The sequence below is a fragment of the Chiloscyllium plagiosum genome, chromosome 7 (assembly GCF_004010195.1).
Source record: "Chiloscyllium plagiosum isolate BGI_BamShark_2017 chromosome 7, ASM401019v2, whole genome shotgun sequence".
In the NCBI taxonomy this organism is placed as follows: domain Eukaryota; kingdom Metazoa; phylum Chordata; class Chondrichthyes; order Orectolobiformes; family Hemiscylliidae; genus Chiloscyllium; species Chiloscyllium plagiosum.
This window is the reverse complement of record NC_057716.1, coordinates 27728944-27756078: the sequence shown is the minus strand read 5'-3', so window position 1 is coordinate 27756078 and position 27135 is coordinate 27728944. Positions and strand designations below refer to the sequence as shown.

Below are 27135 nucleotides of genomic sequence, written 5' to 3'. Positions count from 1 at the left end.
CCACTTGTAGTGAAGCTCACCAGGAGATCGGCTTTCAGTCCCGGTCACTAGGACCTGCTGTCCTTGGAGGGAGTGCATTGCAGTTTAACCAGATTGTTCCTGGGGCTTAAGAGAATTAAACATGAAGGACAGACTTATATTCCCTTGAGTAAAGACAATTCAGAGCTGATCTAATGAAACATATCGAATGTTAAAAGATTCAACAAGGTTAGGGTTAGATAGCAGGGAGAATTTACCACTGGCAGGGGAGAGTTCGGTCAGCCAAGAATAAACTTGGGAAGCACGGTTTTCTTTCTGCAAGGTCGTGCAGGTTGGACAGGCTGCCACTGCCTTCCTCAGATTATAGTCTTAAAACCATGGACTGGGTTTGAATGTGTAATTTGTTTTCAATGTTTTGTTAAAGATGACTTGCTTCCTGACCATAAGGGGCACATTTTGCATTCCCAACTCTGTTCAAAATTACTGTTAGATCTGTTGGCAGCATGTATCATGTGAGAAAATATCAATAAACTATATAAAGCCAGAAGGTGCCAGAGGTTGGAAGGTTTCCTCTATACTGTTTTTCATGTATTATTGCTTTGAACCTGCTTCATATTTAACTAAGGCATGGAAAATAACAGCTCACAGCTATAAAATGATTTAACAACCCTAAAAGGAACATTACTAGTATGCTGGACATTATAACTACCACCTCCACTTGTTGTCTGAAGTAAATCCAACAGTGTGCTTTACTTTATATGACATCCAAATACAATTTCACTCAAAGACTTGTACAACTTCAAACCTAAATCTGATCCCACCAGAATCATAGTCAAGAGTGTGGTGCTGGAAAAGCACAGCGGGTCAGGCAGCATCTGCGGAGCAGGAGAATCGACATTTTGGGGAGAAGCCCTTCATCAGGGATGAGGATGAAGGGCTTATCCCCGAAATGTCGATCCTCCTGCTCCTCGGATGCCACCTGACCTGGTGTGCTTTTCCAGCACCACACTCTTCGACTCTAACCTCCAGCATCTGCGGCCCCCACTTTCTCCCACCAGGATTACCATTTCCTAGCTTTTAGCTTGCTTGCCCTCAGTGCCTTAATATTCAAACCTATCATCAGCCCCCTCAATAACATGGTGGCTCAGTGGTTAGCACTGCTGCCTCACAGCACAAGAGAACCTGGTTCAATTCCAGCCTCAGGCAATTGTCAGTGTGGAATTTGCACATTCTCCCTGTGTCTGTGTGGGTTTCCTCCCACAGTCCAAAGATGGGCAGATTAGGTGAATTGGCTAAATTGCTCATAGTGTTCAGGGATGTGTAAGTTAGGTGCATTAGTCAGGGGTAAATATAAGGGTAGGGGGAATGGGTCTGGGTGGGTTACTCATCGGTGTGGACGTGTTGGGCCGAAGGGCCTGTTTCCACACTGCAGGGATTCTATAAAGTTAGGTGCATTAGTAAGGGGTAAATATAAAGGTAGAGGGAATGGGTCTGGGTGGGTTACTCATCGGTGTGGACGTGTTGGGCCGAAGGGCCTGTTTCCACACTGCAGGGATTCTATAAAACTGCCTATTTGTGGTCTGTTCTGTATTTAACATGTGTACCATAATTGATGTTTCCTTTTCTCATGTTTTGTGCAGTGCACTTGGAGCTGAGACAATCCGGTTTCAAATTAAATTGCAAAAACGGCAGCAAGGAAAGGAAATTCATCTTGATGATCACTGTACTGCCACTCTCTCCGACTAAACTATGGTTTAATAGAGAGCTTGCACAACCGCTGTGCATCTTGGGATAGGCTCATCTCCATGATCATCTCTTGCAACCAAAAGAAAAGCACTCATTCTACATACGACAGCTGGGCATCCTTTCAGGGAAAAATAACTACGCCTTATTCCCGGGTTTGGATTGTGGCTTTGTACTCAATAGCATAAATTAAATTCAAGTCGATTTTCCCCATTGATGGAGGGATCAGGATACAGATTTAAGGTAAGGGCAGAGGTTTAGAGGAATTGTGAGGAAAACTATTTTCACCCAGAGGCTAGTGAGAATCTGGAACTCACTGCCTTTAAAGAGTGTGATAGTGGCAGAAACCCTGGGAATATTTTGGAAATATTTAGGACATGCAGTTGTGATGCCAGGATATGCAAGATTATGGGCCCGAGTGCTGGGAAATGGGATCAGATTGGTGCGGTGGCTCTGAACAGCAGAGACGCAATGGGCCAAAGAGCCTGTTTCTGTACTGTAGATCTCTGAGGCTCCACGACATCCAAGGACGATTCGCCCTCCTTTGAAAACACACGGATTAGTTAATCACTGGGCAGCACGGTGGCTCAGTGGTTAGCACTGCTGCCTCACAGCACCAGGGGCCGATTCCTGCCTCAGGCGACCGTCTGTGTGGAATTTGCACGTTCTCCCAGTGTCTGCGTGGGTTTCCTCCGGGTGCTCCAGTTTCCTCCCACAATCCAAAGATGTGCTGGTTAGGTGAATTGGCCGTGCTAAATTGCATATAGTGCTAGGTGCACTAGTCAGGGGTAAATATCTGAGTGGGTTATTCTTCAGAGGGTCGGTGTGGATTTGTTGAGTCAAAGGGCCTGTTTCCATACTGTAGGGATTCTAATTAATGAAAAGAGGCAAAATCCCTTTCCAAGCTGCTTTTACAGTCACTCATTCACTGGTTTTAAATTTAGTGCTAATGCTCATTGTCAGGACTGCATCTAACCATGTGATTTTGCCAGAAACGTCTATTCTCCCACTCCTCGGATGCTGCCAGGAGCTGCTGTCCTTTTCCAGCACCATCCTCTTGTCTCTAACCATGCCTTGTTCAGCTGGGACTGTTTAACACAATCCCTCACTTATTTGAGGAACAAATTTACACAAAAAAATAAAGCTGCATTGCAGATGACTCCTTTTGTTTTAAAAATACAAAACACAAATGAAGCAACGTCAAAGTCAAAGATTAACATCTGCTCAACCGGGAAATCCAGTCGGCCGGTCAGTCTTGTTGGTAGATGAGCAAACTTAAAAGATTTTATTCTCACCCTGATTTTCTCATCTCTGCTCAGCCTCTCAATCACCGTAATTATGAACTGCTTGGCTAGAGCGAAATTTTGGTCTCCGATACTCTCTGAGCTGTCCACTACAAACAGGAGGTCGATGGGCCCACACTTGCACTCTGCAAAATAGACAAGGTTGGGTAGATTGACCGTGTTAAATCGCTCATAGCATCCAGGGGACGTGTAGGCTAGGTGGATTAACCACGGAAAATGCTGGGCTACAGGGATAGGGTAGGGGGTGGGTGGGATGTTCTTCGGAGGAATGATGTAGATTTGATGATCCGAATAGCCTACTTCCGTATTGTGGAGAATCCATGGAAAAGTGATCCGTACAACTCCCCATGAAGTGGCTTGCAATCATTGTCACCTTTCTCATTTCTCCCACGCCTTGCGTGCAGCCGGGATCTTCCACTGATTTCACCTCAGGCGTGTTAATACTCTGTATTTCTTAGGGGGGACTTCAGTTATTTCACCATTGCTATATGTGCCAGACATGCAGTCAGGACAAGTAAATGGTATTAACATACATTAGCCAAGATCAAATGGAATATTGGGATAGGGTCAAGCGGCTGAATGGCTTCCATCTTCCAGGGTGGACAATGATTAGTGGAAGGTGCCGTGTTCATTAATCCTCAAAATGGCTGACTCCCCTTATCATTATTCATTACTTTAGCCATAAATCTCCCTCCTAAAATTGCTCTGGTGTTTGGAAAAACAGGAAATAAGCTCTCTCAGTCACATTCCTTTGTAAATTGACCATGTCAGTGTATTATCTTCAATGTACCAGAGTTGTTTTGTTTTAAAATGGACTCAGATGTCCCATGGGTCATTGACCTTTCTATAAAAGGGACTCCCAGCAGCAGAAACCTGTTTTTGAACTAGCATTACAGATCATTGAGCTACGAACATGGACGAGGAGTTACTCTGTTAGAATCCTGAAACTTTATTGATGGTTCTCCCACTGCTGCTAATAGATCGCCATCTTTCAGGTCACTGTCTGAAACAGTTTGGTTCACACTGCTTACACGCTAACACAGACTGATTGGTAGGGGATGTCTTTAAATTACTGTCAAACCGGGGTGAAGCACTGACACTAACTAAAGTGAGGGAACATCTACAAATACTCAAGCTCAAGGGGGAAGTCGAGTAAATTTGACAAAGGATAGAGTTTTCAAATATGCAGCAATCATATCAGTTTATCTGTATCAAATAAAACAATTTACTCACCACAGCAAGCTGTGAAAAAAAGGAAAGATAAAAGCAAAATCAGCAATAATTGTTCATGGGATTACTAATAAGTTATTCATATTTTAAAGCATTCTGCATCTAGTCATATAGTCACCTCAAGGTTGAGTCTTGTAATTCTGCATACATTTTTCTAATAAAAATAATTCATTCACAGGACGCCAGTGCCAATCCCTAATTGCCCTGGAGAAGGCAATGGTGAGCTGCCTTCTCAAACTGCTGCAGTCCCCCGTGGGTAGGCACACTCAGTGCTGTTTGACAGTGAAGGCTTAGGAAGGGTAGCTCTACAGTTTGAAAAATTACCCCTGTGCCTTTTTGTTGAATGTGAATAATTGATATGGCATTTTGGATACGACTTAAAGAATCTGCCCCTGCTGATGCCATCCTTTGTCACACTAATGATTGCAAGGTTGCTGTACGAAGGCTGGTTAAGCAGTGCCCATGGGTATTTGGTACGCTGTGCTGTGCCGTTTGGCACATGAATAAGGAAGGATGGAACAAATTTGAAAAGTACAATTTGACAAAGCAGCTGAGGGCATCCGATCACAACCTGAATGGGAATCTTAGCCGACCCGTTAGCTGGTTACTCAAGTCAACTGGAGGATCCTTACTGCCACTCTGCCTGAGACTCAAGGCCAACTGAGAACCAGATTAGACCAGCGCAGCTTTCAGCTGAGCCTGGACACTCAGACCTCAGAACCTCCAAATGACGGTGTATTGACAACCAATTCGCTGCTTTGAGAAAGTCTGCCTGATGGTTCACTTACAGCACATGCGTTTGATGATGTCCAATATTTCACATTCCTGTTAAAGAAGAAGAGGAGGGTCAGGAATCTTAGGCCATACGCTCCAACCCCCAATGACTTGGGGCTGTTCAAATCTCTCTGTTGGTATTAGTGTGGCAAAAGCAGTTCTCTGCATACATACCGAAGGCCCAGGAAGTCCCGGGGGTCCAATGGGTCCCTGAGGGTGAAACAGAACAAGTATGATTGTTATTATTTTGTTGGCTTTGAATTTACACACCACTTTATCCTTGAGGAATGAGGTGGGGGGGCTATTAGTGTTTCAATTGGATATTTCCTTTGAGCTTCCTTAAAGGAACCAGGGAGATATTGGCGTCGAAAGGGGGAAACAAATGAAAGCAATGTGAAAGTAAAATAGAATGGATTCAAAAGTCAGTCTTCCCCGAAGCCACCGTCACTGGATCAAACGCGCACAAGTTCTCCACTGTGATTAAACCCCACGCTTTGCTTCCTAATGACCATGTACCTTGGCGTTTGGATCCTGCTTAAGTTTACAAAGGGCCTTTCATATGGTGCTTTGTGGTAAATGGCAAGTATCCTTCCGAGGAACCACAAGCAACTGGAATGTTGAACTAAACCGGTCTCCATGGATTTCAGTGGGCTGAGCACCTGTTTGCATTATGGGATGGCTTGCACCAACAAGGGGTGATGGGAGTTGAGTGATGGTCAGATGTGACTGATGCCAACGCCCAACGTCAGCCCTTTAGCCTATGTGCTGCCTCTGCCCATACCAAGTACATTTTTCCCCAACCAATCTAACGTGCCAACATCCTGGCACGCACTCTGCCCTGGCACACATGCAGTTATTTATTTTCCTTTGACTTTTCCCTCTTGGCCCTTGCCCTGTGGCAGACGCACTGAAGGCTCAGGAAAAAGGGGCCAACAGTACCTTGCCCTGGAAGAAAGCAAAAATCCACAGAGTTGGCAGCCACCATGCTCAGTCAGCTCACCTTGAGCTGAACTCGGGAATTTCGAAAAGCCACAAGTTGCTGGTCTAAAAGCAGAACAGCCAAACCAGCATTGCTCCTTCATAAGTGTGTTCAGGAAACCAAAGACAGCACTTAAAACCTAATTGCTATCTTTTGCTAACGCCAGTGAATCTTCTGCAACATTGCACATCATCAGCAAAAGGGGAAGCAAGGAAAATCATGCAGACCATGGTTCTGTTAAGCCGTAGATTTGAAGCCTGTAACGTCAACCCAATATTAACGAAACTCCTGGCAACTTTGATCAAAGGGGCATCGGGGGAGTGAGACGAAGGGTACTTTTAGATAGAGCTCTCAGGGAGTCACAATGTTCAGAGCCTGCAGACGTTGTGGTCCATGAAGGAGCTTGTGACATGGCGGGGCAGCTTTCTGACCAATCATCTATTGAACCCTCATGAACATTTCCAGGCCGGGTCAATTTGTATTCTCAGGCAGCAACTCCACCAGCGATGGGGAAGGGAGGAAGTGGCAGCTGCTATGGGCTTTGAATGGTTACAAGTTTTTAGAGGTCCCCCATTCCTTTGGCTTTGATGTCAAGGATGAGGCTGCCTCCATTGTGACGGGGTCACCGGGAGCTCAGGGCAAGCTGCTCCCACCTCCACCCACCCCCTTTCTCAGAGATACTCGTCTCAGCAGGAGGCCACCTGCTGCAATTGCAGGCAATCCTTCACACTGAGGAGGCACTGTCAGAAAGTGAGGGAGGATTTACTGCCATTGGTTTTGGGAGGTTGGGTTGGGGGCACACTGGCCAGTTCATGGAGTGTGGTGGGGAGATGGGGGAGGAGTGGGGCAAACACAAAGCACATGGAGGGTAGGTATCACCCTTCCCTCATTGGGAATTGCAACTAGTGGTATGTGATGGGCTTGGGGGTGATGTGTGTGGCTACTGGACTGTTGGTGAGGTGGGACGAAGATAGGGGTGAGGACTGATGGAAGGCAACACGTCCTGAGCTGGGGGTGGAGGAGGTGGGTGCGGGAAGGTTTGTGGATGGAATGACCGTGCGAAGGAAAACTTAAACTGGGTTGGAGGAGACTACGGGCTACTGATGTAAATGCAGAAAATAAGCAAGGGCTAATGCAGAGAAGGAACCTCAGCCAAATGGCCATGGGATATGGGGTGGGCAAGGAATTGGCTGTCATTGAGGTGGCTTGGGAAAGGAATTGCAGCAATTGGAAGACCCTGGATGGAGAAGGAGGTGCTAGTATGATGGCTAAGTGGGCCAATGGAAAGTCTAACCAGATTCCGTTGTTTCTGGAGCACCATTGACTATTGCATGCCGGTCAACCTTCAAAGCCTGGGAAAATCTCCCCAGAAAAGGAGGGATTGACACATACACTGGGTATAAAGGTGGGGCTACCATTAAATGAAACATCCATTTGGGGTGGCATGGTGGCTCAGTGGTTAGCACTGCTGCCTCACAGTGTCTGGGACGTCCCACAGTCCAAAGATAAGCAGGTCAGGTGGATTGGCCATGGGAAATTACCCAGAGGGTCCAGGGGCTTGCAGGCTAGGTGGATTGGCCATGGGAAATTACCCAGAGGGTCCAGGGGCTTGCAGGCCAGGTGGACTGGCCATGGGAAATTACCCAGAGGGTCCAGGGGCTTGCAGGCCTGGTGGATTGGCCATGGGAAATGGGGGGGTTATGGGTGGTGGTAGTGGGTCTGAGTGTGTGGGGAGTGTAGGTCTGGCTGGGATGCTGTTTGGAGGGTTGGTGCAGACTCGATGGGCTGAATTCCTTCGTTCCGCACTGCAGGGATTCTCGATTTGAGAGGTGGAAAATGAAAACTAACTATAGGTGGCTCTTCCATAACATGATGGGGGCATTCTTACGCAATCCTGCATTGTAGAAAAATCACGCTTTAGAAATAGCGCTTAAAGTGTTGGCCATCTAAATGTGTTACAGCCAACACACGTTTGCACTTTAGAAACAGCGTCTCCAATTCAACAATCGCATTACAGTGAATTCCCATTAACCAAATGCGCATTACAGCAGAACGACCTGTACTAATATGTGTAGCAAGTTATGGCCAAAAAAATAGAGAGGAGGTAGTGGGAGCTTAATTTATACACCAGCATTTGCAAAAGCTGGTCTTTTGGATCAGAGGAAACAGGGTCTCCTTATACATTGGGAGGACCTGTTCATCATGATTTAAAAAGTTATTATTTAATTTGTTCCTTTCCAATCTTTCTGTTCCCTCTCCTGGGTCTCCCACTTAACATTCCTTACCATGCCTGTGGTAATTCATCCTGAAATCAGTTGCTTCCCAGTGCCAATAAAACAGATTTCCTATGATGTTCTCTGCCTAGCTTACTTTGAGCGTTCAATCACAGCCTCGGGTTGGCGGCCAGCTGTTGTCAGACATATATCAACTCCCTCAACACTCCCCATACTCTGGGAGTCAGGCATGATGGGGGGAGCTCCCTTCATACCCCCTGGATTGTAGTCACATGAACTCTCAGAACTTTAGAGGCCCAGATCTTACCAAGCAATGTTAGAGCAAAACGTTCCGGGAAAGAGACACGGCCAGAACTCACGGATGAGATGACTCCGGAGTTGCTTCCTGGCACAAGAGTCCGCACTTTTAAAAAATTTATTTTTAAATTAAAGCATTTATTGCACATCCCTAATTGCCCAGAGGACAGTTAAGAGTCAACCACATTGCCCTGGGTCTGGGGGCTATAGGTAGGCAAGACTGAGTAAGGATGGTAGTCTTCTTCCCTCAGGGACATTAGTGAACAAGGTGGGTTTTCCAACAATTCAGTCATCATTAGAGTCTAAATTCTAGTTTCTTTTTTAATTACTGAATTCAAATTTCACCATCTTCCTTGGTGGGATTCGAACTCAGGTTCCCAGATCATCAGCTCGGTCTCTAGACTCAGTCCAGCAATAATATCACCAGGCCATCGCTTCCCCCATTCCCTCAGAAGGCAAAGCAAGCATCAAACCTTGCACTGGGCACTGAGGAGTTGGTTGACTTACAGATGAAGAGACAGACATGACAGCAGAATTGATGTGCTACACAGGATCAGAGACAGGAATGACCAACATCAATTTATCAGGGCAACAACTGAAGGCCAGAAATGTAACGTCCCGGTGAATTAGGACAATGGGACCACGAGAAGTATACAACTTGATCCCCAGAGCTCTATAAGCCTGATACAGTGAACCCTGTTTAAGGTAGCAGGTAAGGAGTTTTACCAACAGCAAATAGGTCAAGTGGGGAAATCAGCCATTGTAACTGTACTTTGCTGAAAAGAGAGGCCATTTCATCAGGACACACACAAGAATGCCAAATTTCAAACAAGTTGGATTTCCCAGGAAGACTATGGCTCCCTGTTTGCTTCCTCCATGGCAACATCTCAGGCAATTAGAGCCGACTTACCAGCCAATCATCACCCTTCTCTCAAATTCTTCTGATGGTTGGAAATTTGGTGTTCTTGCATTGGTCCTGACGCAATATTTCATCAACGCGCTCCACTTTTCAACAAGGCCTGTACCGCCAAGGGACCGGATGTGTATTTTGTGACAATAATAAAGTACACAGCCACAGAACTGCCCACAGTGAGCTGGATCCAAGGGATTTTAAGAACACAAGCCCTGGTTGTCCTGGGATAAGGGTCACGGTGGCCACTGCCAGTGTGCACCCATATCCAGGGGAATTACAAAGACAGTCGGGTGCATCAACAGGCCTCAAAGGTGGGCACGGATGACGGAGATGTTACCAGTTAGTTAGAGTCCATCCTTAGCAGAATTGCTCACTGGGCAACCTAAAATTGAGGAACTGGGTGCTTCACTGGACACGCAAGACTGATGGGTCCCAATAACAGTTGGATCTTCGGCATTGACATTCGGGAGCACGGCGTGCTGTGTGGGCCAGAGGTGGCAGTCTATCAGACCGTGCGTGAGACCTCACACAGTGGGCAATGTCACCAACGGCTGGGCAGAGCCAACCCCCCCCCCCCACCGCCGAAATCAAACGGAGTGTCACATGATCAAAGTTTGAGAGAAGATTTGTAGCTCGGGTGCTCGTTGCTGTGGTTTGTCTGCTGTAGTGGCCGGTATATTGGGTCCAGGTCTATGTGTTTGTTGATGGAGTTTGTGGATTAGTGCCATGTTTCTAGGAATTCCCTGGCTGTTCTTTGTTTCGCTTGTCCTATAATGGTAGTGTTGTCCCAGTCGAATTCATGTTGCTTGAAACACATAGACCTGGACCCAATATACCGGCCACTACAGCGGACAGCTGAAACTGACAACCGGAAGCGGCAGGGACAGGCCACTATAAATGCCGGAGGAAACACCACAGAAGTGCTTCACAGGAGGCTCCTAAGCACTGAGGATGTCACCTAGACAGGGGACGAAACGTTTGCAACAAAAACTTCCAGCTCGGCGAACAGAACCACAGCAGTGTCACATGAGCTTAGTACCAAAGAGACGTCAGCTACAGTGCGCGGAACAGCATAAAATCCCATCACCCATTTACTGGGCTGCCGTTCTAACATGCTCAGCTGAGGTTCAACAGCGTGTCCAACTCCTTACCGGTTCCCCCTCTGGACCTCTGTAACCCTTGGCTCCTTTGCGACCTTTCTCACCTGGAACATCGTTCTGAGGAAGTAAACACAGAGAGGCGAGTTTGCACAGTCAGTCAGTCATCGGTATATATTTTTACTCTACAAATAAAGGCCACTGAGATCAACCCCTGTTGCTTTTGCAACAAATGCAAATGACTCTGTGATGTCTAGAGATTAAAACAATACTTCTGTATCCCTTCCAGCCTCGAAATTGTTTTCTGGCAGGTAATGCAGGTAACCGGACAGCTTGCGATGGGAGGGCTGTATTGTGCTTGAATGATGGTTTAATCAGAACAACATGGGTTCAAGTCCCAACCAAAGGACTCAGTTACAAAATACAGGCTGACCTGCCACCGCAAACACCGAGAGAGTGCTGCACTGTCAAAGGCACTCTCTTCAGATGAGGCCCAAGGTCCTCTCTGACACCGTTTTGAAGAAAAAGTGCTCTGGGCAACATTCATCATTCGACCAAGATTGTAAAACACATTTCTGCTCATTACGGCGCTGTCTGCGGGAGCTTGCTGTGCACAAACAGGCCGCTGTGTTTTCCACATTACATCAAATGGGCTTTGTGGCCGTAAAAGGGGACGGTGAAAAAAAAAGGGGGTCTTTCCTCAAATTTTCTAGGACGAGATAAGACCGTGCCTAAATTTGCGTTTCCCTGTGAGAGCTCTCGAACAGAGAATGCTCATTGCCTTACTGGGCTGGAGTACGCTGTTGAACTTCTCACCCCATCAATTTTCAATCCTGTTACATTCCTGGTATTTCCAAACAGGGCTTAAAACATCATTTGGCGCTCACTGCGAAGGGAGGCTGTTTAAAAACTCAGGGCTGATCGTTTATAGAGCTGTCACCACAGTACACACAGTTTGGGATGTTATACACACAGCGTGTGCAGGTTGCTTTGAGTTACTGGTAGTTTGTGCGTCGGTAAAAGTAGATTAACTGGACTAATATTGCTGCTAGACTTTCAACGTATCACAGGCCAGGTTATCAACTGCATTGACACCGACTGGGGACTACCTATGGGCTCAATGGGTTCCTAAAAGCCAAGCCTCCAAAACTGACGTTGAACAATATTCCAGTGCCTTGATGAATGAGGAGTGCTGACTAAGTTTCAGGGAAGCCACCACGTATTAAGGGCTTCCAATCTTCCGAGAGTTCACAGTGTCTTTTGAAAATGCCACATGCACATTCGGCCAAAGTTCTGGAATTTTCTCCCAGAGCCTCCCTAGTTCTTTATCTCCCTGCTCTCCCTTCCTTTGACCAAGCTTTCAGTCACCTTAAGAACACCGTATGTGGCAATGCCCTGACCACCCCCCTGGGGTTTGGTTTATGGCACTCAATGGCACTTGGGGAATGCAAGGCGAGTGAGCAAACATTAAATTTGTAAAAAAAAACACTGTCCTTTTGCGACATAAGGAGACCAGTGGCCAAGTGAGCAATGGAGCTCTAATTTGGTCAAATTTTCGCAAAGCAAGAGTTAAAACTGGCCAATGACGAAAGGGGACAGAGCAGAAACAGCTGCTTAAAATGATTCACTTGATCCGGAGAACATCTGGTACATGCAGTTTCTGTTCAGAACTGTCAAAGATTTGTGGGAGCAGTGATCCTAATTTTGTTTTGCTAAGGCTAGAGGACTGTCTGGGAACAAATGCTCGATCTCCTGGGAAGAGCTTCGAGGAAGACGTGGCTTTATTTAAAGGAAAGCAGGGGCAGTTCAACCTCAATTTGGCCAATTTTCCTCAGTCAAGCAACATCACAAAAACAAAACGATCCGGTCATTTATCCCACAGTTGGCCGAGAGGCCTTTACTGACCGCAAATTGACCTTGGTGCTTCCTCTTACAGTGGTCAGGTAGTTTGGGACTCAACAAGGTGAAGAAAGACATGAGGAAAGCTATTTCCTTCCTTCTTGCTCCAAAATGGTAGGATGGACAGATCTCAGCCAATTGTTCATTCTACAAGCAATAGCCAACAAGGGGACTGCTAAGTAGGTGAAATAAATGTTTTTTTGGGGGAGGGTGTTGGGGTGCAATCAAACCAATTTTATTAATCCACTTCTGGTTTAGAGTGCCCATAGAAACATGCCCACTGCTTGAGGGGCCATTGCCTGGCATCAGGAACCCTAGATAGTGTCCTTGTTCCCCTTACTTTCCTTGGCAAAGCGATACCAGTCAAGATTCATGGAGGTAAAAGGGAGGACGGCAGATGCTGGAAATCAGAGTCTAGATTACAGTGGTGCTGGAAAAGCACAGCAGGTCAGGCAGCAGATTCACTGAGGTTCTGAGTCTGGTAACCAGGCACCGGATAGTAGACAGAGGCCTGGTTGGGGGGGGAGTGGGGTGGAGGAAGGTGGAGGGATGTGAGGAATGCAAGTTGAATTCATTGTTTCTGGCCGTGCAATGATTGTGGAAAAGAGAGAAGTCTTTGGACTGTCCAACCTTCTGGGTCAAACGGCTGGGCCAAAGGAAGGAAATATGGTTTTTTTCTGGAATCCAGCATCCTGGAGCCAAGTCAGAGAAGCCAATCTGGGACATCTCAGCTGCTTCATCCCCTTGTTTACAGCTAAGAAAAAAAAAGCAAAAGTCCAGGTCCAGTTTTTGGGGCCCACTGGGCCTGGTGCTCACAACCACTCCCTCATGGATGAGTACGCTACTGAACCACCCGTGCCTGATCTCAGCCAACAGCTGCACTTCACACTTTGGGCTTCTCAGGAACGCTGCCCGACCAAAGACAGACATTGGGATGCATTATTGGGAGGCAGGACCGTATGCTGAGGCAAAGAGCTGGCTTTTCACAGAGTCTTCAAAAGGAGGAGAGAGGTAGTGAGAAGGAGAAGTGGGGGCGGGGGGGGGGGGGGGGGAAAACAGGGATAGGGTTTAGCCTTAGACACCAGGTCCAGGCAGCTGAAGGTGTGGGCATAAAAATGGAAGGAGAAAGGAGTGCACAAGAGGCCAAAAGGTAAGTCCAGCTCTCAGAGGGTTGTCAGACAGCAGTAGCTAAGGCTAGATTACTTATAGTGTGGAAACAGGTCCGTCGGCCCAACAAGTCCACACCGACCTGCCGAAGCACAACCCACCCAGACCCATTCCCCTACATTTACCCCTGCCCCTAACACTACGGACAATTTAGCATGGCCAATTCACCTAACCTGCACATTTTTGGACTTTGGGAGGAAATCGGAGCACCCAGAGGAAACCCATGCAGACACGGGGAGAATGTGCAAACTCCACACAGTCAGTCGCCTGAGGCGGAAATTGAACCCGGGTCTCTGGTGCTGTGAGCTAATCACTGCTGCCTCACAGAGTTAGGGCTTAAATCGTACGCTCCCCAATTTGTGTCAAAGGAGGTCATATTGGGAGTTAGCCACAGCCTAAAGAGGTCTGGGTGTAAGATAGAGTCCTGTAGATATTTACTTGTACTGTATTCACTTGATCTTGATGCGACGTTTTGAGCTCTATTATTACTACCGGCTCCACATTCCAAGTTCATCGCCTCCCATTAGCTGAGAAAATACTAAATGTTTGGGTCAGACATGGAAAGAAGTGACATATTAGACCAACACCACTAGCAGCCCACACCTCCAGCTCAATATGGGAGTCTAATTCCAAGAAAACGGAGAGGGCAAAAGGATGGGGACAGCTGCACTCTCAGGAAAAGTAAATAACCCAGTGACTGTCAGTTGGCTATTCCACTGGAGAGCGGTCACCACTAAGCACAATTCTCACCCTCCGCTACCTAGAGTTGCACTGCTTGGCTTCTCTCTATAACTGAATGTTTCTCACTTCAGTTCCCATTGGAGACTCTCAGACCCAGTAGGGACCGGTCAAGTCAACAGGACTCAGGTACACACCAACCAAAGATCCGATTGAGTGAGTGGTGATGCCTGAATGGCCTCCTTCTCCTGTACCTGTGACTGGACATTAAGCCTGGAGCTGTCCGCTCTCTTATGGTGGAACAAGACGCTATTGGACCCACTGGTGGGAGCCCGAAAGATGCGACGTTTTGATCGATGAAATAATCGCAGAATTATTAAACGGCACATTTTAAAATAGAGGCACAGATCTTAGGAAACCCACAAAACATCTAACCGCGGCAAATCTAGCCACAGATATCTCACGCTTCATTACTTCTCCTGAAGAGTTGTCGATTTTAATTGGTCACATTGTCAAAGGTAGCATCACTTCCTGCCACCATCCACCAGTCAACACAAATGCTTTTGGAATTAATAAATATCAGTGATAAATAGAAAACAGCACGCGCACACATATACACACACACACACAGTTGCTCTTTTCTTCCTGAGGGCTGAAACTTGAATGTCTTCTTTCAGGCATTATGCAGCCTCCTCAGGTTACAAATGGCTGCATAAAGCCCCAAACAGGCGTCTAACCAAATCTCCGGGCTACAGTCACCACACACAATCACTGTCCCCAACAGAATTGAGGTAACTACTCTCTACACCCCCTGCCCGAGTTAAACCACCACCTTCAATTTAGACCAAATGACAGTGGGATTAGAGTGCAAGTCCTCCCCCAGTGAAACAGACAGGAGGCAAAACCACTTCAAGGCATCACTTACATCAGCGCCAGGGTCTCCGGGCTCACCATCATCACCCTTCGGACCTGGGAAGCCTTTTGTTCCCTACATGAGAGGAGCAGAGATGGAGAGAAAAAGAAAGATGAGACACGGAGGTGGCCAAATCTCCAATTCCATCTTTGGAGAGGAGTTTCTGACTGCCTGATGGAATCTGTCACTTTACACCTTGAACTTGAGGTAATTAGCTGTGAGCAAGAAAGGGGAGTCGGTGTTTTTAGTACTTTTCGCCTTTTATTTTGTTTGTCGTGAGAGGGTGGGAGAGGGGAGGGAAACAAATGGGCTTAATGTTCCCATTCCCCTTGGGTTGGGGGAGGCAGGGGGGCGTTGGGGAAGATTAGTCGATTCTTGGATCTTGGTGTTACTCCACTGCCTGATGGGTTCTCATCTTGGATTTGAAAATCTCCTTGTAAAGCTGGAGAAAATAAATTCTCAATTTTGTCACAGGCAGGATCTGGCTGGCATCCATCAGGCAGCAGTGGAGTGCTAATCCCGATACACGACACCCCGTCCTCGAGGGCAACTTGGGGTGACCAATGGGATCTTCCCAACAATGAACAGGAACACACCCTCCATCTGGGCTGAATCCCAGCCTGTGTGCTGGGGCCAGCCTCCAGGAACATCGGCTAAAGGTGCCCCATTGTGGGATGGGTGGGGCGGCAGTTTTCGTTGATGCTCAGCCTCCTGACTTGACTTACTCTCTGCTTTCTTCTCGTTTGAACAAAATTCCAGAGGGATTGCCACCAGGCTTCAGGAAGATGGCCAAAAGTTGGGAGGAAATTGCGTTCGCTGTCAGTGTACAAGCGCCAGTCTCCCTCAGCTTACCGAGTTCTGGTGCGGAATGGAAAGACCCAAACCCTGGGGTAAGGCAAGCAAAAGGGACTGGCTCCTCACCGTTTGTCTGGGGGACAAGGGGTATGTACTTGACCCAACATCACTGGGCCAATTTCACGCCAGCTTTGGTCCCCTGCAAGGAATGCTGGGATACCCTTGCTTTGCCATCTGCTTTTGTTTCTCTTTTGATCTCTTTCCCAGACATAAAAGATTATGTTAACTGCCTGATGGGATATCAAGGAGATATACAACACTTTCCAACAGTAGCCGAGGAATTAGGAAGGACGACTTACATTAGATCCTGGGACTCCTTGAATACCAGGAATACCCTATTAGGAAGGCAAACAAAACATTTATTAGATTTACACTTTACATTGAACTGTACCAACACAGAAAAAGACTATCTCGTCTAGTATTCAGGTAGCACACGTTTAAACTATTCCCATTTCACATTACGATGGATCAAAGAAAGAGTTACATTTACCAGATGTCTCAAGGCTCTCTACAGCCAAAGAAGGTACCTTTTCTTTTAAATCATGGTCACTGCTATCACGCAAGGTACGCACAGGAAGCTCCCATTAACAACAAGGTGATAATCGCCAGACAATCTTCTTTTTGTGATGTTGGGTGAGGGAAAAATATCGATCAAAGCACTCAGGGAAAACTCCCCTGCTCTTCAGTCAAAATAGTTTCAATATTACATTAAACCCAAGCAGGCAGATGGGGTAGGTTTTGTTTAACTTTTTCTCTGAAATACAGCACGTCTGATGGTGCAGCCCTCCCAAGGTAGATTTTGTGGTGTGTTCATGTTAAAGTTGGACTTGAACTCAGAATCTGCTGATTCAGTAGTGCGTTGTCTCAACTCTCATTCAATGCTTGGTGTAGATCAATAGGAGTCCTCCCAGTTGGCAGAGGAGGCAGCACTTCTGATCTGGAGACACCGTGAGTTGTAAAGGTTTTATGGACCTCACCTACCCTCTATCATCAGATCACTGCCCCAACAGCCAAGAAACAATAGTAAGAAGCTGTGACACTCCTGAAGACCTAGCATGTTTATCCAACCAATAAGTGAACTGATCCAGGCAGGGATGTCCCATGTTCGATCCTTGACTCGTACAATGTTGGCTGGCCTGAGACCAGCCAATTATCTGGAGCGGGACAACAGGCCTTGGTGCTCCTGAGCTAAGGGCAGTGGGCAGTGAGAAGAGATAGGTTCCATAGTGTGTGGGTTCATTCTGTTCTGTACCTGAAGTTGTCATCGTCGTCGTCATCATCATCATCATAGGCGGTCCCTTACAGATGACGATGACTCCCATCCACTCTCATGGTGAGTCCAGAGGTGATTGTACAGACCAATGCAACTCCCATAGGCTCTGTTACTCTTGAGGCAGAAGGTGGTCATGGGAAGGGGTGAGCGAGGCATTGGTGTGGCCGCGCGCTTCATTCACCAGGCTTCTGCTTTTCCCCAAAGGCAAATCTCGAGGTGCTCAATGCCTTCCTAAATTCTCCTCCTCCATTTTAGATGATTTAGTGCCAGTAATTCCCAGGTGTCAGTGGGAATGCCACATTTCACCAGTATCCCTGAAGCGCTTGCTCTGTCCCCTCCCAGAGCTGGGAGTAGAGCACCCACTTGGGGAGTCTCGTGTATGTCATGCAGGCAACATGCCCAGCCCATCACAGCCAATCAAGGGCCTCAATGCCAGGGATGCTGGGATACCTGGTGGTGGCCGGGTCAACGACATAGAGCCGCACATTCACCTTTTCAGGTAAAATTTGCTGAACTAGTTCACCGTAAATGAGAGCGTGCCAGCCTAAACTGATCCTCAATCTCAAGAATACTTCCCCACAATTAACGGTGTTGAAATTTTATGGCTACGCCACATAACAGTCAGGGATGTATGACGTGACACTGTGGCATCTTCAGTGGGAAGATGGAAATGTTCAAATATGGAAAGGAAACCATGACCTATTCGTTCCCAGTCAGATTTTTTTGACCAGGAATTGCCAGATAATAAATTGAGAATGTGGGGGAGGTTGTGAAAGCAACAGTGAATCAATTAACTCAGGCCAGAATTCAGGCTACAACGTGCTGACATCAGCACAGAACAGTGCCTTCATCCATAAAGACATGAGAGAAGGAGATTAACTTCTGTGAAATAGATAAGCAGTGTGTCAAAACATTTAGCAGCTGGCCATCTTTACCTCAGAATCAGAAGATCATGTGCTCAAGTCCCACTCCAAGGCTCAGCCAAGGCTGACACTCCAGTGCAGTGCTGCAGAGGTGCTGCACTGTCAGAGGTGCGGCCTATCGCGCAAGATGTTAAACTGAGGCTCGACCCGTGCCCCAGGTGGATGTTTGAGACCCTGCAGCGTTTCCCCAAAGTACGGAGGAATTCTCCCTGGCCGCATTCATCAACCCACATCGCTGAAGCTAATTAACTGGTCGCTCTCAGGTCAATGCCTGTGGGAGGTTGCTGCACGCAAACATTACAACAGTGACTTTCCCTCCAAAGATCTTCACCTGCTGTCCTGGCATCATGCATGACACCATCAAAACACTGCACTTTGACAACCATATTCCACAAATATTGAAGTAATGAAACCAAGAGATAATGCAATAATAATGACGTTGAGTGAAGCAAGTAGTTTCAGCCACTTACAGGTAATCCAGGCGGGCCCCTGGTCCCGTTGCCTGAGCTACCAGGATCGCCCTGTTATCGATAAAGAAAAAATGGTGAGAGAGTGTTAGAAAAGAAAAAGAGCCCTCTGTTCAAGTAAAATATAAATGGTTTTCAAGTGAAACATCAATTTAGGTCAAGTCAGAGACTGACCTGACAATCTGGTCTGTGTTCGTAGAGTGTTACACTCCACCACTGAGCACTTCAAGTCACATTTCTGTCCAACTGAGGTATTTAGTCTAACCCAGTGCTTCTGCTTGCTCTCCCAAGTCCTTCAATAACCATTTTTATTTCCTCCCCACCCCCCCCCACCCCACTCCCCGAGAGGATTTCAATCTTAAAGCAATGGAATCACATTCTACCTGATCTCCCGAAGCTGTCTCCAAATTCAATTTCTGGCTTAGCACTAAAAAAGCACCTTCTGGGCCAGTTCCCAAGTGATTAAATTGCTGAGTTCCTGCTTGATTGACACAAAATAATTGGACACAATGACAAATTTGTTTTGTGCTCGTCCTAAAATATGTACGTGCCAATCTATGTCCCAACTGACATGCAGACTCCTTTACGAATGTTGCAATGTGCTCACAAACTTGTGACTTCATCTTCCTGAGGTAAGTCATTAACACTGTACTGACTAGACTCAGATGTACAGCACAGAAACAGACCCTTCGGTCCAACTCGTCCAAGCTGTCCAGATATCCTAAATTAATCTAGTTCCATTTGCCAGCATTTGGCCCATATCCCTCGAAATAGGTACATTCCTGTTCACATACCCATCCAGATGCTTTTTAAATGTTGCAATTGTACCAGCCTCCATCACTTCCTCTGGCACCTCATTCCATACACGCACCACCCTCTGCGTGAACCAATTGTCCCTTGGGTCCCTTTTAAATCTTTCTGCTCTCACCTTAAACCTATGCCTTCTATAAGTTTTACACTTCCCTACCCTAGGGAAAAGACCTTGACTATTCACCCTATTCCTTCCTCCTGATTTTACGAATCTCAATAAGATCACCCCTCAGCCTCCGATGCTCCAGGGAAAATAGCCCCAGCCTATTCAACCTCTCTCTCCAACCCTGCAACATTCTTGTAATTTTTTTCTGCATGCTTTCAAGTTTGACAACATCTTTCCTGTAGCAGAGAGACCAGAATTGAACACACTATTACAAGCGTGGCCTCATCAATGTCCTGAACAGCCACAACACGACATCCTGACTCCTATTCTCAATGCACTGACTAATAAAGGCAAGCAACTCATTACCTTCTCCTTCTAACTGCTCTGTCACTTTAATCTTCCACACAAAGGAAGCAATCTCCCATTTCCCTTTCTCCCGTAGCTCTGCAAACTGTCTCATGGCTGACGTGCAAATCTCTTCTCAGATTGCTTCTAAACCCCTGCAGATTCCCGACGTGGGGATCCTGGTCTCCCTCGACTGATTTCTTGAGGCAGGAGGGAAGATGACTGTACTCACTGCACAGCAGAGCTCAGGACCCCAGCAATGGGCTGGGCTGCAATCCAAACTGCATTAAATCAGAAGGGTGACAGGATAAGCCTCCACTTGCCGGGATGAGTGCAACACCGTCCAAGACAAAGCAGCTTACGTGACTGGCACCTCAACCAATGCCTTAAAAATCTAACCTCTTGACTGGAGTGTATCCCATCGACAAGATGTACTCTACAAAGGCTCCTCTGGCAGCCCTTCCCAAACTCAGCGAGCTTCACCACTTAGAAAGTGGAAGGAACAACGTGATGAGTTTTCCTCTGTCCCAACCTGACATTCACATTCCTCTCCGAGTGACATTACATCCTCCGCTCAAAACACATGATGATTCCTTCACCATCACAGGGTCAAAACTCTGCAACTCCCTCCCTAACACCTTCACCACACTGGTTGAAGAAGAACAGTCCAACAACTAGCTTTGGAGGGGCTACCAGAGATGGACAATAAACACTGACCTTGTAATCTATCACCACATATCAGATCAAAAGGTGGAAAAAAAGCAGATTTCGCATTTACACACAGGAGCCTGGACCTTTCATCTTAACAGGCCCCCCACACCCCCCACCCCCACTGCGAGGCTATTAATTCTGCTGAGGTTGAAACATCTCTAGCTGAGAAATGAACGTGACTTTATCCTCTTGGGTACTGACCAGTTTCAGGGGTACGAATGGCATTTAATGCCTCTACGACTGGTTACTGTGCATTTTCTTACCATTTCTCCCATTGGGCCTGGGTCTCCTGGGTAGCCCTTTGAACCTCTGGGTCCCCTCAGTCCCTGCAGGAATGGATGAAGCATCAGTAAGCCCTTCGCGGTCTCAATTACAAATTCAGAAAAGGCTGAATGTCACAAAGGAAAGAGATGGTTGGAGAGGTGCCACTGACTGCATCGGTGGTGACACTGGTCTTCAATGGGTTTGTTGCCCGTAACGTTCACTGAGATGTTAAGTTACTCAGCTCACAGGCAAGCCTGACTTTATTGTGCGTCGCTTGGCAAATATTCCCCTCATTCTGCATTGGTGGGGATACATTCAGTTCAACACTGGATGACTGATATGCCCCAGGCAGGCACAGAGATTCAGGAGACTTCTCCCTGTACCCAACATCCTCTGTTCAAGAGAGAGCCAGCCAGCTGGCACTAAAGCAAAGGAGAGGAGGTTGGGGGCAAGGTTTGCTACAGAGCACAGCAACAACTTACATTTGTATGGCACCTTTCATTTAATAAAACATCAAATGCGCACCATCAAATAAAGTGCGACAGCCAAACTCGAGATTTAGAATTAGGTTTCATTGTCAGGTGTGCTCAGGTACAGGACTACAGTGGAAAGTGCCACACACGGCACCATCTTAGGTACAAAGGTGATAAACTTTAGGTACCAAAATAGATTAGGAACAAAACTAGGGAAATAAAGAAAAAAAAGCTGAACATTTTAATTACAGCTCTTCATAACATAAATTAGGGAAATACGCTAAAAGTTCTAAGGAGATGGTATTTGGCGAGAGATCCAAAACTTAATCGAAGGGGTAGGTTTTAAGAAGACCCTTGAAGAAAGAATGAGAGGTTGTGGCGAGGTTTAGGGATGGGCTTCTTGAGGTAGGAGCCCAGGCGTGGCCATCAATAACAGAGTGTCTCCGGTCAAGCATGGACATGGGGCCAGATGGAGAGGAGAGTAGTTATCTCAGTGTCATAGGACTGGAGGAAATTAGGGAGAGATTGGAAGCCATTGACAGATTTAAAAGCTGAGAGCATTTGAAACTTGAGGTGTTGCTCAACCAGGACCCAGGCAGCAAGCACAGGGAGGTGGACCTGGAATCGAACGCAGTGCGAGCTAAGACAAGGGCAGCAGAGAATGACTCCAGTTTATGAAAGGCGTAGTTCACAACCAGGAAAAAAAAAACAAAGTGGGCATTGTCACTGGAGATCTGAGGCATTCTCAAAAGGTCTGTGCATTTCCCAATGCAACTTACAGCTGTTAGCATCTGGCCCAGATGTAGGTATGTCCTTGGGGAAGAGAAGGCTTGTGGCCGAAGGGCAGCATGGGTCAGCAGTCAGACCATTAGTTAACCCAGGGCTGGTCTCTTTGGGGGAAAAGGAACTGAATCTTTCAAATTCACAACACAGGTAAATGTACCTTCAGATTCTATTTTGAACATGGTCCAGGCCAGTCCAAAAATAGCAATCACTTTTTCTCGCATGTGATCGGGCTCCTATCCCTGTCTGAGATGGCTCTAAGTGCCTGATCCATGTCACAGATAGGTCTAAGCACCCGATTCGTGTTGCATGCTCGGAGTGACCACTGCAGACACTCCCCACTATCCCCCCACTCAGAATCCAAGGAAGGCAGCTGCCTGAAAACTCACCTCCTAGTGTTTGCGGAAAACAGGTCAGAATAATTCATATTCAGGGACAGGAGCAGTGTGACCATCAGCCAGGCTATCCCCTGCCATAGTACATGAGCAGATCCACTCACTGAGATCAGGCCCCACATTTCTGGGGGGCCAGCAGCAGGCTCCAAATACTGTTCAAAACCTCACCTTGGTTTAAACTCTGAACAAAGACAGCACAAACCTCTTGTCCTGGACGTCCCATGTCACCCTTAAATCCCATAGGTCCTGGTCGGCCAGGTTCACCCTGAGATTAAAGAAAGGAATATGCTAAGGAATTGCTGGCAAGCACAACACAGAATGATCAACAAGAGTCATTAGTAATAACTCTTGTACAGAGTTAAGAGTACCACATTGATAGTTCAACACCAACTTTCTCATGGGCAACAGGCAGTGGGTCATAGATGGCCCAAATCCTGAGAATACGTTCGTCAACAGGGGAGACTGTGACCGATTGTTCCAAATCTCTCTAACGCGGAGTCGAATCTCAGCACCTCAAACTACTTACACCCCTCAGTTAGCCATCCCCACGCTGACCAGATACTTACACAAGCAGAACTGCCTCCCAAATGTCAGAGGTATAAACATCTTAACAAATCGGGAACAGAGGGCAAATTTAAATACAGAAGAAACCGCCACCACTTCTAAAAATCCACAATCACTGAGTGACATTGTTGACTCTTACAACCGCCTTCTTGAATTTCTATTAAAAATGTACTGCTAATAATTTTGGCTAACATTTGAGCACATCCGCTCCCAGAGAGTTTTGTGCATCTGGTATGCGTTATGCTGTTCAAAATTCCAAAATGGTTTGGTTGCCATGGTTTCTGGTCATAATTTGCCTACAGTGCTGTAAATCATATCTAAATACAAGAGAGAGATCTATTCTTAATAGGTCATAGAGGTGGTGTCGGGTACCCTGGGGGCAAGCGAGGATTCTGGTCCATTTTATGTGTGGCATGCCTTACGCAGTCTCACCCACCCCATCCCCCCTCCATGATATAATGAGGCACAAGGCCTAGTTGAATCAGGGGCTTGTTTGAAATTATTCTGGACAAGTGCTGACTGGTATAGCAGCTCACATACCATTGACAACTCCCACCTTCAATGGTTTTCAAAGTTCTGCTGTACAGTGAAGCTATAGTACAATAAAGGAACAGCAATGTTGGAGATCTGAAATGACAACCAGACAGCTCTGGAGAAACTCAGCAGGTCTCAGCGTCTGCAGAGAGGGGGAGAGAAAGCAAAGTTGATGCTTAGAGTCTAGCTCTGAAGAAGGAGCACTGAACTCAAAATGTTCCTCTCTCCACAGACTGGCTGGGGTTCTCCAGCACTTTCGGCTTTACGTTTCGGGCCGTGCTACAACTTTCTTCCCTTGGCCGCCCCATCAAAATCAATTTCCCGGAGGAAAAGAGCAGGAGTCCGCAGGGATTCGGAAGCCTGCTGGAAAGGCTTTTCCCAGAAGGAAGAGCCAGTAAAAAGGAAGAGCCACCATGGGATGGCACGCGCCAAGGACCCCGGTTTGATTCCACCCTCGGGCGACTGTCTGTGGAGTTTGCACATTCTCCCCGTGTCTGAGAGGATTTCCTCTAGGCGCCCCGGTTTCCTCCCACAGTCCAAAGATGTGCAGGCTGGGTGGGCTGACTATACTAAACTGTCCATAGTGTGCAGAATGGGTGGGTTAGTCAGGGGAAATGCAGGGTTACAGGGATGTGGTCGGAGATAGGTCTGGGCTAGATTGTCTTTGGAGGGTCAGTGTGGTCTCAATGGGCTGAATGGCCTGCTTCCACATTGTAGCGTTTCTATAATACTTGTGAAGAACACATGCTGGTCTTATATGCTTCAAAGCAGTGGATGGGTACATTCATTTCCATACATTATTGGGTTTTTTTGTGTTTTTCTTTTCCCTGTTAGGATTGGGTTGGGTTGGGTTGCAGCAGGGCAGGAGAACGAACTCTGGTCGATGAGGAAGTTATCTATCTAATGGTGTTAGCGTACAGCCTCCATTTTCCTCACCACACATTAACGTCGGGTGGGAACCTGAAACGGTAATGCTCATTTGCAAGCCACAGTCAGTGGGATGCGCTGGTGAATGAGGACAGCTCCCATCTGATTAGCCCTCTACTCCAGTGAAGGCTGCATCAGCCAAGAGTATACTTACTGGTTCACCGCTAACTCCGGGAGGACCCTCGTGCCCTGGCTGTCCATTGGATCCGACGTCCCCCTGTACAGGGAAACAAGAAGGAAAACACATCATGTTGCTGCAATTTATACCAGAGCCGAACCCCCACTCGCTCTCCTTCATTATCTCTCCCTGCCTTCTGTTATCCTTTCTGAAGAATGACATAATGCCAAAGAGGAGGGAGGAAGGAAAAAGGCTTCTCTCTGTTACAGAGATAGTGGTAACCTCACCTGGATTAATAAGCTAACAACCCAGGTTAACACACTGGGACACTGGTTCGTTTCTCACCCCGGAATTCAACACAAGTCACAGCAACTGGGAAGCTATCATTGACTGTTGTCAAAATGCACCCAGTTCACAGATGCCCTTCACAGAGGGAAGTCAGACCTCCAGTGCACACGTGGCTGACTCTGAACTGTCCTCTCGAATGGTTGAACAAGCCAAGGGCAATAAGGGATGGGCAACAAGACGTTGACCAGGCCAGCGGCACCCACACCCCACGCAAGAACACGAGGAAATGGAATGGGCAGGCCCTATTTCTGACCAAAGGGTGGAATGGTGACATCCATCACCAGCTCCTTAGCACCTACATTGCTAACTTGTTAAAAGTCTGTGGCAGCCAGGCCACATGTTCTTTGAGATACCAGAATGGGAACTCCCACTCGACCCATTATCCAGTTATGGAAACACGAAGGATGGATGAAGGCCGAATGAGATAGCAGCAAAGGGAATGGTCAGCCATAACCTGTGCGATAGAATGGCTGCAGGGGCTGAAATGGCTTTCCCTGTTCTTTACCATCAATTCTTTCCAGTTCCTCTGAATATTCGTTACCTTAGGTCCCCTGTCTCCTCTTGGGCCTTGAGGACCAGGCAGCCCTGGTTCACCTGGAGGACCCTGGGGAATAGCAGAAGTGGGTTACAAGAACAATTCAGGCAAGTATCTTGGACGATGCAGTATGATCATTGTTTGTACATCCGTACATCAGATCGTCATTAGCCCAGCGCTTTCCTACCCCATCTCACTACTGACCATGTCAGGGTACTTGACTCAGATTATTTGGGGAAATTTCCGGAAATCGCACAAATTGCCTCTCAGAGAAACCCAGCACTAAAACAATTAATGGTTGAATCTGCGGTGGGAGGTTTGGACTAGACTTCAGCATGGTAGCAGGAGTGGAAAAGCTTGTGGGGGCCTCATCTTAATCCTTTCATTTTCTATTCCCCTCAGAAATTGACCACTGCTCCTCTGCAGACCTCCCACAAGCCCCTTTGCAGGTATAAATCTCCCCTGGCTTGGATTCTGTTGGAGTTGAGAGGGTTGGGAGATGGATCTCATGGGGCATCTAGGGAGGTCATGCATAGTTACCTCCCCACAGCCCTTTACTCAGTGTTGGAGAGATGAATAGTAGAGTTTAATCTCAAATGGAACAGAGTCTTGACAGCTCCAACAGGAAATACCCGTTTTCAAGCCTTGGTCTCAATCCAAATTATGTTTACGCTTAAATGAATGGATAGGTGTGACTGGGAAGGGGTTGGTCGAAGCAGATAGCACCTTTTATGTACAATCAGGCAAGATCGATTTTCCAAATGGAGCTTTCTAAGTAAATGTTTCCTACAGAATTGTTTAAATTCCTCCAGGCAAGACTTCTAAAAACCACGGCCATTAATCCATCTTATAAATATATCCAGTGCGGCATGTGTTAGACAGCGCTCTGAGGGTATTAGCAAACACACATGGAGAAATTCGCTTTTGTACTTGTTCTAAAAAAACAGTTGTTTCCAATTGCTTATGGGAATGCACAAACCAGCGTACTCTCAGAGGTAATTAGACTCCTTTGGCTACATATCATGAATAAACTTCACAATTTCTTCAGAAGACAAAGATTTGTTCTTACTGTCAATTAAGAGACTTCCAGAGAGTCCCTGCCAACTAACACAAGGCAATACACAACAAATGTGCAAAATCTGACATTGAATTATGGGAGGAACTTAACATAGAGAAAAGGACAAATCACTTTTGCAAACAGAAAGTCAAATGTTTTTGACTGTCAGTGTTTATACGGTTCTCTATGTCGTATTACGCAAATATACCAGGGATTGATTGAGTTGATCCTTTGGTCAAAGGGCTCCTCCAAGTATGCAAAAAAAAATTCCAATTACCTCCTCGCCAACGTCACCATCATCTCCCGGAGGTCCCTATGGAGGAAAACGAACATTCATCAACAGCAAATCGTGCGATTAGGAACTAGAAAAGAAAGAACTGACCTTCCTGTTTGTGTGCGGCTCTTACTAATTGTGGTCCAATGATGGTTTTTGCTGTCCT

At 46.8% G+C, this 27135-nt stretch overlaps 1 protein-coding gene across 1 annotated transcript in view; it reads right to left on the bottom strand.

The window, feature by feature from the left end:
- The window catches only part of col6a1 (collagen, type VI, alpha 1), a 57867-nt gene that overhangs the window by 6978 nt on the left and 23754 nt on the right, over positions 1 to 27135 (bottom strand). Inside the window, exons 18-30 of the mRNA XM_043693331.1 lie at positions 26973 to 27008; positions 25645 to 25707; positions 24792 to 24854; positions 22815 to 22877; positions 20961 to 21023; positions 18729 to 18779; positions 16362 to 16397; positions 15220 to 15282; positions 10605 to 10670; positions 5205 to 5240; positions 5045 to 5081; positions 4260 to 4268; positions 3018 to 3151 (exon numbers count right to left, since the gene is read on the bottom strand). Of these exons, the coding sequence (XP_043549266.1) occupies positions 3018 to 3151; positions 4260 to 4268; positions 5045 to 5081; positions 5205 to 5240; positions 10605 to 10670; positions 15220 to 15282; positions 16362 to 16397; positions 18729 to 18779; positions 20961 to 21023; positions 22815 to 22877; positions 24792 to 24854; positions 25645 to 25707; positions 26973 to 27008 (720 nt within the window). The remainder of the gene's footprint in view (positions 1 to 3017; positions 3152 to 4259; positions 4269 to 5044; positions 5082 to 5204; positions 5241 to 10604; positions 10671 to 15219; positions 15283 to 16361; positions 16398 to 18728; positions 18780 to 20960; positions 21024 to 22814; positions 22878 to 24791; positions 24855 to 25644; positions 25708 to 26972; positions 27009 to 27135) is intronic.